Source organism: Acanthisitta chloris, unplaced genomic scaffold (genome assembly GCF_000695815.1).
Source record: "Acanthisitta chloris isolate BGI_N310 unplaced genomic scaffold, ASM69581v1 scaffold6878, whole genome shotgun sequence".
Taxonomy (NCBI): domain Eukaryota; kingdom Metazoa; phylum Chordata; class Aves; order Passeriformes; family Acanthisittidae; genus Acanthisitta; species Acanthisitta chloris.
The window spans coordinates 47,638-59,279 of NW_008688614.1; the positions used below are offsets into that span (position 1 = coordinate 47,638).

At 40.8% G+C, this 11,642-nt stretch overlaps 1 protein-coding gene across 1 annotated transcript in view; it reads right to left on the minus strand.

The window, feature by feature from the left end:
• The window catches only part of LEF1 (lymphoid enhancer-binding factor 1), a gene marked incomplete at its 5' end in the record, with an annotated part of 69,241 nt that overhangs the window by 13,138 nt on the left and 44,461 nt on the right, over positions 1-11,642 (minus strand). The window contains 4 exons of the mRNA XM_009081092.1: positions 695-743; positions 4,373-4,480; positions 7,542-7,704; positions 8,441-8,563. Of these exons, the coding sequence (XP_009079340.1) occupies positions 695-743; positions 4,373-4,480; positions 7,542-7,704; positions 8,441-8,563 (443 nt within the window). The remainder of the gene's footprint in view (positions 1-694; positions 744-4,372; positions 4,481-7,541; positions 7,705-8,440; positions 8,564-11,642) is intronic.

Genomic DNA, 11,642 nt, shown 5'->3' on the forward strand with positions numbered 1-11,642 from the left:
GCTTCAGATGTAGGCAGCTGTCATTCTGGGGCCTGTACCTGTAGAAGATTGTTTTCCTTTAACAAATTTCTGTTACAGAGTTTTTGCACATTCCAAATAAGTTTGTTTGCTACAGTGTTACAGGGAATTTTTTTGGTGTGCTTTTGGTTTTGTTGTTTGGTTTTTTTATGGTTCTTATACCAGCCATTTTTGTTGGGGAAAATGGGGGGTTTCTTTATATATATTTTACAGGCAAAGAGGAGACCTCACTGATGCTTTTAGCCAACCTACAGGGCAGCTGTTAGTGTACACAGAAATGTAAAATACAGTGCTAAAAAGAACAGTGGCTTCTAGAAGTTCAGTGTAAAGTTTCCAGTGTCCAATAATCCCACACAACATTTGACACCTAGTTATGTCTACGTATGATACAACATTGATTGAGGAGAAAAGCAAAGGTAAAGCAGGACAGTTATTGCAGCAATGCGTAAGTTCAGCCAAGGGTGTTGATGCCATCAGGACTGCTACTGGGAAAGGTATAAGGGAAAGGAGGCATGTATTGTGTGCATTTTCACAAGATTGCATTCAAAGTGAACTATCTTAAAACATCCATCAGAAGCAGGTGTTAGAGAAAGGCATATAAAAATTAAATAGTGCAAGCCCTGGTTTATAAAATATACCTGAGGTGAATGGCAAGTTAGAGTTGGTCATGGCCTACCTGATGCTGATTCCTGCAACTTTTCTCTCTTCCTCTTCTTTTTCTTCCCCTGAAAAATAGGAAATTTTACCATACCATTGCATGCACAGAACTTTTTTTTTGTCGCTTACCTCACAGCAGAGAAACAAAAGTCATCTGGACACTGAGAAATCTGTTAGGAAAAAAACCAATTGTTTTCAGGATAGCTAAAACCTTTTCTGCCCTACTTCCAGCTGGTTAAAATGGTAACAAAGTTTGCTCTCAGCATATATAGATAAATATGCACATCGGCAATACATATTTGTATTTCCACATGGAATTACAATTTCTGGCAGTTTTTCAACTAATGCTGGCAGCCTCAAGCATCTAAAAGACTTCTCACGCTTAATAATCTGATGACACATATGTTGATATTATAATTTATGGCTCTTACAAGAACTCTTCACACATTCAGATACTCACAGTGTCATACATGGTAACAGCAGAGAGGGTGTTGAAAGTACCTAGGGCTACCACGACTTGTCCTCAGGGTGCAAAGCAGCCAACTAAAACTGTTCTGATAACCAAGTCTGGTATGGCTGTGCCTGGAGAGCATGCTGTGCAGTCACCACAGAGCACACTGCTGTACAGCTGGGCAGCCTTAATGTGACTGAGGTGCAGGACACAAAGGGAAGCCTGGCAACACTCTGTCTTGGGGACCACACTGGCACCAGCGTGCCGGCTCAGGGTCATCACACCAACCCACACACAGACTTCTCACACACCCCATCTGTGGAAAAGGCCAAGGCTCCTGCTTCACACAGTCTTTCAGGGAAAAAAAGGTTAGTTTAGACCCACAATTTTAAACCTCAATTGTCTTGCATCACCCTAACTACCACTTTGATATTCCTCCATATGACTTGCCTTTATTGTCCTGTATTGTCAGCCAAAGCTTTTTTTGGAGTGTTTTAAGAAAACAAGTCACATCCATCTATATTTTAAAGAAGCCTACAGACAGGCTGTAATAGATGAGCTGTGGCAAACCTTAGTGCAGTTGCTGTGAGTAGGGCTGCAGCCTGCTGTCCATCCTCTGGCCACCCACTCAGCATGACTGGCAGCTGCCAATTCATGTCCCAGCACAGAGCATACCACCATGCACAGCATCCACAGACTGGAAGGGCTGAGGTGGTGGGACACACCTTTCCCTTGGCTAACTCTGCAAAGTGACAGGACAGACAGCAGGTGATGTGAGAGACCACCTCAAACCACTGCAGTGCTCACTGATGGACAGCAAGTGAGGGCTCCGAGTACAGGCTACAGTAAAGCTATGGCAGGTGAAGTTAAGCAGTCTCCAGTCTGCTCTGACAGTCTGGGCCTGCCTGACTCTTAAGGTCCTGTCCTTATTTATCCCAAGGCTGGCAACAGGGCTGGGCAATGCCTTGTGAGGTCCCAAAGTCAGGACCAAGACTGGAAAGCACTTGTTGGAAAGCATGTTTCAAGGGCTCTGGGGACCTCACAGCAATATGCTTTATCACTTAGGCACCAAGGCAATACTTCTTTACAGAGTAAAGTGCCTTAGTGCAGATGTTAACACACAAAGATCATGGGAGGAAAATTTGTTTTATTCTCTATGGCAGGCTGATTTCACACACTAAAACATACCCAAAGCTGATCTGGGATCCATCTATGAGATAGCAGAAGTGAAGGAACAGAAGGCTGGGCTGAAAACTAGTTGTCAGCATTCCCAACTGAGATAGTTTCTGACAACTCTAGCACACACACAGACACCATCACATTGTGAAAACACTGTGCTTCTCATGTCTGTCACACAACTTTGCATGACTAATTTGGGTATCAGTAATAAAAACATAAGGAGAAGACAATTTCAGCAGTTGAGTAACAATGTTTAACATTTTCTTGAAATTTCTAAAATCCTGAATAACCAGGCAAACCGAAATAGAAGAATCAAAACCAAATAGTACATATGTTTCCTTGTACTGTTTTGTGAAATTCAGCCACATGAAACACAAGAGTCACCCCTAAGTCACTTCCAGCTCTCAAAATACTGCAGTAATACTTGTGATAAATTAATACAATTTCACTTTTTGACTAAGTTCAAAAAAAGGAAAAAAAAAAGGAAAAAAAGATTATGTCTATCTGAACAGGTTAAGTGACAAACTGTGATCTAATAAGACCACCCTCTCATCACCACTGCAAAACATGTGCACTCCTGGAGGGGCAGTGAGGAGGGCTGCAAGAGGAAGCTAGCAGAATTCTTCATTGTAACATACAGGACTGGAGTATGTCAGAGAGGTACTTCCATGCAGGATGTAGGTTGGAAGCACATCGAAGAGAAAACTCATACATGCCACCTGACACAGTCCAATGTCTATCAAGGCATTTAAGAAACTGCAGGTCCACTGCTTGTGCTGTATGGCAGAAGGCTGTGGCAAACACACCAGGTGCTCAAAGTCAACACAGCCAAGCATCACAGGACGATCTTGAAGGCTGATGTCCCATCAGCACGAGCCAACAAGGCTCCAAAGTGGTTTGATTTTTCAGCAAGTAAATTTAAGACAACTGAAATCCCCTCGTTTCCAGGGAGTCTCTCACTATAGACCCTATTTGTTCCCAGCTGTATTAAAGAAGCTCTGTTAACAGGGTCTGGTTACTGGAAATAAACTCTACCTGAGTAAGGTCGTGACAGTTTGTTGGCTAGAAAAGATCACTGTATAACCAGAAACAAGCTGCTGGGGCTTACAGTTGTGTCTGCTTACAAAACTGAGAATGGATGTCAGCAAGACCAAGGCATTTGGTTCAGAGATAATGACATAGTTTCTGTGCCAATGCATTCTTTGCCAGTTTCTACAGTTTTGTTAACACTGTATTTAGGTACCTCAATCTTTAATGTCCAAAGACATCACTGAAGCAGAGAAAAACTACTGTCCACCTAATACAGATCAAAAACTGAGCCAGATATAGCATGTACACTTCCTGTCACAGTAAATAATTCCACAGCTGATGGAGGGACAGAAAGGAGACCAGATCTTGGGTTAGCATCAGTCTCTCAGGATTGCACCTTGTAAGTTTCTTAATATATGACTAAACTGACAGATCATTGCAGGCACAATAGTATAACTGTGCAGAGCAAGCTGTGTGACATGCTATTAACACTTGTTTGATATTCAATTATAAAACAAGAGTAACTGTAAGAGAACTTCTTAACTTCACCACATGGTATTACAGCAGGATCTATCATGAAGTTTAGTTATGCAAACTTTGCAGACTTTATTTCACAGATGGACCATCCTGAATTACTTTCAGCTAAAGTTCAGTCTGCATTAAGACCTCTAGGCTTTCAGTTCTCTTGAGACACCCCTTTTCTTCTCAGGTCTAAATAAGATTTCTGGATAACAAGTGATCAAACAGAAAATTATGGAAAATTCACAGCTGTACAGTAGAAAGTACTGGCTACTGTCTTAGGCAAAAAACTTTCCATGTTAATTTTTTCCCCTCAAAAGCTGTGAACTTCACAAGAAGCATCTCAAACCCAACAAAATCTCAAGTTTCCTGGATGCTTGATGTGTAAACAAATATTTTTGTCTATATTATATGTACGTTCGCCATCCTTTCATCCAGAATATTCTACAAGTTATAGAGAAAAAGAAGAAAATGAAAAGGAAGTTAATTTTAAAAAGAGCCTTTAAGTGAGTGACTTACATAGTTGTCTCTTGCAGACCAGCCTGGATAAAGCTGCATGTGTAGCTGCCTTTCTTTACGAGCTAATTCATAATATTTCGCTTGTTCTTCACGGGAGAGAGCATGCCACTGCAAACAAAATAAACACAGCATTAGACCAGGAATTAACTCTTACCTACGCAACAGATGACATGAGTATGTGTTTGAGTGACTCTGATTCAGTCCTTCCCCGGTGCAAAAATGAAATTCATTAGCAATAACAAGCACCTGTGTTTATTAACCAACTTTCAGGCATTTGTCAGCTCTGAAACTGCCAAGTGCCTTGAGCAAGACAAAAATCATTTATGGAAACAGGGCTCACCAAATAATGAGCTCACAGAATCATGCTCTCCCAAAACTACTTTAAAAAACCAACATACAAACAAAAACAAACCCCAACAAAAAACTGCAACAAAACTCTCCAGTTAGCTCCTGACAAAACAGAAGGGGATTGTGCTGCTTTTAAAGGGCAGAAATCTCCCCTCCCTAGAAGGGTCTGCTGTCTTGGTTTTAAGCAGCAGGTAGAAAATGCCAGAACACAGGGCTGTCTGAGCACCAGCAGGCTCCTGTTCCAAGATCAACCTCCAAAGTATTGAGCTTCAAGGTACAAGTTTTCTGATTTCTTCTTACTGTAATGGAAGAAAAGAAAATGGCAACTGCAAAAAATTTTAAGATCACAGAATCACAGAATTTTAGGGGTTGAAATGGACCTTACAGGGACACCTCCCACTAGGCCAGGATGCTCAAGGCCTCATCCAACATGGCTTTGAACACTGTCAAGGTTGGGGAATCCACTACCTCCCTGGGCAACCCTCATAGTAAAAAACTTTTTTCTAATATCTGACCTAAACTTTCCCTCCTTCAATTTGAACCCATTACCCCTTGTCCTATCATTGCAGTTTCTAATAAAGAGCCCCTCTCCAGCTCCCCTGCCCTGTAGGTTCAGATACTGAAAACTTGCTAAGATAAATCACAGATTACAAGTTGACCTTTGTAGACAAGTAGGGATAAATATCCTGGGTTTATGTACTAATAAAAAACCCAACCAAACCACCAAAAAAAGACCACTCACAATCTGCACATTTGAAGACACCAGCAACATTGCTATCTAATAATTTAGTTCTTGTTGAAACACCTATCATAGAACTGAACCAAAGAGAGTAAGATAAATCACAGATTACAAGTTGACCTTTGTAGACAAGTAGGGATAAATATCCTGGGTTTATGTACTAATAAAAAACCCAACCAAACCACCAAAAAAAGACCACTCACAATCTGCACATTTGAAGACACCAGCAACATTGCTATCTAATAATTTAGTTCTTGTTGAAACACCTATCATAGAACTGAACCAAAGAGAGTAAAGGCCTTTTATTTAGCACCAGGTTCCACTGCTGCAGCATTAGATGTGTCTTCTTGTTTGACTGACAATATGCATGGGGTAGTGAGGAGACAAGTTATTTTTTTTAAAAACCCAAAACCAGACAGACATGAAATCATTAAGACACTCATGCAAGAATAATTTATAGAACTAGGATTTCAGATCAGATCACATTTGTATGACATAATATGTTGTTTTGTTACATGTCAGAGGATGTGAACTAAAGCATTTGCCCACCTTGACTTGGCAAGTCTGATGTGTTACTGAGAGCTCGGCAGTTTAGCCTGTTTGCAACTCTCAAATTCTACAAGAACATTCCAAAACTGGAAACTAATGAACACTATGCCATGGCATCTGAGAGCCCAGCAGCATGCAAAGTGTCTGCTCTTGAGAACAAAGGTGGTTCCTGTTCTGAAGCACCAAGAGTAAATAGTGACCAGGATGACTGAATGCAAAACACTTGACAATAATTCATCCCCAAACAATTATATTGGATAACTCATGGATCGCTTGTACCATAGTAAAAGTGAAATTTGAGGTCCTTGCATGGAGAACAGTAACTTGAAAACAGGAACCCAAGCTGAAAAAAAAGCAGACGATGGAGCTCTGAGGCTTGATTCATTACCAAGATGGAGATAAATAAGCCACTGCCCTTGTTCAGACCAAGAAAACAAGGCTGACATACTAAGCAACTAAGATAATAACTGAAGGAGTGAGAATGAAAACATAATCCTAGAGACTTGCATGAAAGCATGGAAAAGGCAAGCACCAAGATGTCCTTTCAGGGGAGGTAACAAGAGAGTGAAGGCAGAAGGCTGCAGGAAGTGGGACAAGGACCAATAGATTTCTGCTTTAGAGGAGGAAGTCTTCAGATTCTAATATAAAAGGAGCAGTTAAGGTCATGTACTGACTTCCCACTTAAAAGCACAGGGTTTTCAGATAGCTGCAGTGCCCCTCAGTACTGCCTTGGTCACTGATCAAGAAGAGCCATTCACTGGGGATTTAAATAATCCCTACTCAAACTCAGATCGATACACATCACTCCTTTTCTCATTTCCAGGAGCCAGTTGCAAAACAAGCATTTACCTCTGCTACTTTCCCTTGGAAGAATAACACTGACAATGAACATGAAGTTTGTCATTGCGAATTGGCCTGCACAGGATTTTTTTTGAGCATGGAAAGTACAAAACATGATTACAATGCCACAGAAACAAACAGCTCTCAGCAAAGTTCTGGGATATGCACTAAGGATCATCAGTACTTGGCTGATGACTTCAGAGTCATTCAAAGCTTGACTGGATAGGTCCCTGAGCAACCTGATGTAACTGGACCTGCTTAGATCAGATATGACCTCCACAGGTCCCTCCCAACCTACATAACTTTACATTATATTCACTCAAGTTCCATCTCCAGTGGCACTCAGTGTTTATCTTTGAATGATCCTCTCCTGCTCTGAGGGACATCAGCCTATGGGAGGACCCAGAAGGTAATTTGAAAGCTCCTTCCGTGTGTGCATGAGGATATTCATGCCTGAGCTGTTGACACCATAACTTTAGTGGAACAGGCACCAATTTGATGATGTTGCTAGTGTTGAAAAAGAAAATCAAGATACTGCTTTTATTTTTAGTTGCATGTTTTATCTTCTACAGCTAATTTGATAGTTGCACATTAGTTATCACCTCAAGCAGAAAGTGAGCCATCACACCCAACTGAAGGGAAACACACAAATTAGCAGCACATGTGAGCACACACAAACCCTCCTGTACATACCCTTCTGCCAAGAATCTGGTTGATAGCTGCGCTTTCTTTCAGAGTACACTCTGCTACAACGTTTGCTCTCATTTCTTTCATGTACAACATGAAAGCATTCAGAGGTTTCTTAATATGAGGTCTTTTTGGCTCTTGTTCTTTTCTCTGTTCGTGCTGAGGCTTCCTAAAACGTGGTGGGGGAAAGGGAAAGGAAGAGGAAAAAAAGCATTAATTTACCTTCAGCCTAAAAAGATCAACGGAAAATTACCAATTTGTGGTTACAGTAGCACTTAAGTAGTAAGAATGAGAATTTCAGTGGTCATGTCCCATCCACTTTCATATCTTTTCACAGAATTGACTTAGTTTAATACTCAGGGAGGATGACAGGTTGACATTCTCTAGCAAGTAACATTTGATCTGTGACTGTGTTCCAGATTCATCATTTGTCTCAATTCCCATTTTGAAAGGCTATCCATAGTACCCTAAAAGACCACTGCTACAGGCAAGAGGACAGCTCCTCATCTGCTTCTTTCTTAGGCCTTTTGCCTTTGAGTACTAAGCAATGGCTGCTTTCTACTAGTAAATTTTGCAGGTATGACCTTTTCCAGCAGAAGGTCATGAGTTCACACTCAAGCAACATTCACAGGTAGACAGGTCCATGATTCTGTCTGAATCAATATGACTGTGGCCAACAGCTTAAAAGTGCTGGACTGGAATGAAAAATGGCTTCATGTCTCATTACTCTTCCCAAACAATATCCCACAGTTCCTGTTTTAGTTCTAGGAGAAGAGTTAAAATTCAAAGAGGTCATGAAAGGCACTTTTTATTTTGTTTTTGTTTTAACATCCTTGAGTCTTCTTCAAATAGTGTTAGTTCTCAAACATTAATAGATTAAGGCTAGTGCAGAAAGGCAGACTCACACATGCATTAGCTCACTGTCGTTGTGCAGATGTTCTTGTTTTACTTGAGGTGTTACAATAGCTGGATGAGGGATTCCAGTTGTGTGAGGGCCTGGAGGACCAGGAATCATGTGATGCGAAAACCTAAAGGAGAAAACAAAGCAAGGTCTGTAACCCTACTGAAAGCAGGCATCAAACATATAGGTAGCAGGATGCCCCAAGAATGCAAACACTACTGAGCTTGGAATGAAGACAACTCTTTAAGAATGCATGAAAAATATTTGGCTAAGATTTGTGCATTGTAGCCCATTTATTCAGGAAAAACAAACAAACAAACAAAACCAGTCAACATTTTGGTTGTAGAGAAGTATTTGACTGCCTTTCAGGTAAACAGTTTTAGCAATGCAAACAAGAAACATTTAATATTTGTACTGTTGCACTAACTAGCAATAAAAATACACATTTCTTAACCAAAAAAATGTATTTCCACACCAAGATATAAACATTATTAAAATATCCACCACCAGCCAATGCAAAAGAGGAAACTGCCATGCAGAAACAAATAAAAGCCTTTTCAAGAAGTCCCTGAAGGCTCTTTAAGGAATCTCTACTTTTCAAGGTACTTAAGGCAAAAGATTTTGACATCACTTCACCTGAACTCACTCTTCTTCCATCAAATTACAAAAGTAAACTTTCAAACTCCTGCATCTTGGATGAAGGATGGGGGCAGGAAGAGACTCTTGTTCTAATTAAAGCTTCCTTTCATTTGTACAAGAAGGAAAATGGAAAATAAAACCAAAGTACCACTAACTAAATCATCCCACCCTAGTAATCCAGGTCATTCTCAACGACAGCTGAGACAGATCCTGCAGGTGCTGTGCACTGCATGCTCAATGCAGCAGAGAACCTGCATGCTTTATTCTAAACTGGTGGAAGGTACTGTTAACATCAAAAGCAAGCTCATGCACCAAAGTTTTGCTGAATGAGTGATGGTTAAGGAATGGTATCCAGCCTCTCATTTCACCATTCCCTAGCCCCCTTGCCCTTTTCCTTCATGCCATCAAAATAAAGGCAAGGCAAAGCCCTGTAACCAAATCAAGTCATTTTATCACAGAGAAAGTGTTTTTTTCCCAGTCACCAAAAGGCACATGCTTATCATTCCCCTGTAACGAAGTGAAAGGACAGTGATAATCCAAAGAAGCCCACACAAACAGAGGCAAGAGGACCCACCACTTAGCAAGTGGCCTGTCTTAAATCCCTGTGCAAGAAGATGTCTTCTACAGGTCACACAAAAACATCCCCAAGAATAGTATGTCGCAACCATGTGTACACCAAGCACAGGATGCAGAAGCTGTCTTTAGAGTGCAAAAGCAGAACATAGGAGGTCTGGAGTGTGTCATGGCCAAGTCTCAATTAGCATTGCTTGCTTGCACTTAGACATAAAGACACAGTGCCTGATTCACACACCAGTACAAATACACTGTGCTGGCAACCCCTGCCATCAGTGGCTTTGGACTATGAAATACCTACTTGTGAGCAGTTTCCACACAGAACGATACCTAAATGATTCAAGACTAATTACCAACAACTTTGAAATTCGAACTAAAGAACACAGACTAGAGAGACAATCCACCTGGTTGCATACTAGGCATAAGCAAAACCTAAGGATGCACACTATATGTTGCATCTAGAAATGAATTCATGACTTATTTCAGATGAAACAGCTCAATTAACTGTTGACAATTCACTGGTGCTCCTAATTGCAGTACTTCAGAGACTGTCAAGGAAATGCTGAATGAGACCAGTGTGGGATCCAGGCAAACTGTAAATACACACAGAAGTTAAATAAAAATGTATGCATAAAGTTTTAGCTGACTGAAAAGCAAGCAAAGGCAGATCAAGATACAAGCGCAAGAGCATCTTGCCCTCTAATGCCAGCAGTTACTCCCCAGTCAGTCATTCAACTCCTACACCTACCTGGACATGGAAGGGTCGACTGAGAGTGAGGATGGATAGGGCTGCCTGAATCCACTCGAGATGGGATATACAGGCTGACCTTGCCTGAGGTCACAGAAGAAAGGAACCCATCAATCATACGATATGGTATTCAATAGTTACTCTAGAGTTACAAGCACTTGATGGGAACTCAGCGCTCACAAATAAATAGTAATAACTAACACTTTCAAGAGTTCTCCTGCATTCAAACTAACAAATACTTGAACACTTTGACCCTTCTCCTTTGCTACTGAAAAATTCCCAATCTAAGTTTCCACTGGGGAGGAAAGCACAAGAACCAGCCTTCCTCCCCCAGTGCACATGCACACACATACACACACACACATATGCACACACTCCTCTATCTCTATCCCTCTCTAACCTAGTTTTATAAGCACTGGAATCAAATTTGTTAAACGAGCTCTTAGGAAAAATACATGTTATTTCAAATAGTTCTACTTTAGATCAGAGCAAGAACACCAGACACTGAACTATTAAGCTAGAAAGCCTTTTGAACAGTTTTATTAAGTCTTTGAAAACTTAGGACTTTCTCCATTAGCATATGCTATAGTGAGGTATTAAGTGGCCAGCTTTTCTAAGAAAGTAGTTTATTTGATAAAAAACCCACAGCAACATAAGTCCATCTCACTACTTAAAGATCAAACTCTTCAATCCAGTAAGAGAAGCTTGTGTGAAGTTCTTACCTCCTTTACACTCCCACATGTACAGACCATTTTGTCACCAGTCTGTCATTTAGAGTCTTTAGTTTTTATCATCATCACTACATTTTGGTTACTTTCAGTTAGCAACAGTTCAGTCATGACTATGATGAATACCCTGAAGTAGAATGCTATGATAATGTGAACAAATACCAGTTCAGCCCAAATACCTGAACCAGCCAGAAAGATCACCACACTGATCAGTCCTATTCAAACAGTTGCTTATTGACTGGCCAAGCAGCTTTCAGAGGGCAAAAAAATGGATATTGGCATTTTTAAGGTTCAGGATACAAGTTTCACAGTGGGAGTAAGTTAGTGGAAATCAGCAGTGCTCAAAGGGACGAGGGGAAAAAAAAGGTGAAGGAAGACTTAACAGCACTACCTCACAACAGGTAGCTAGAAGCTGTAGCACAAGGCACAGCTGAGCATGTCCTGCTGTTGGTGAATGCTGCTGAGCACCTCTCCAAGTCTCATAAGATTGGATCTTGTCTCTCCTCTTTTTCCTCTTT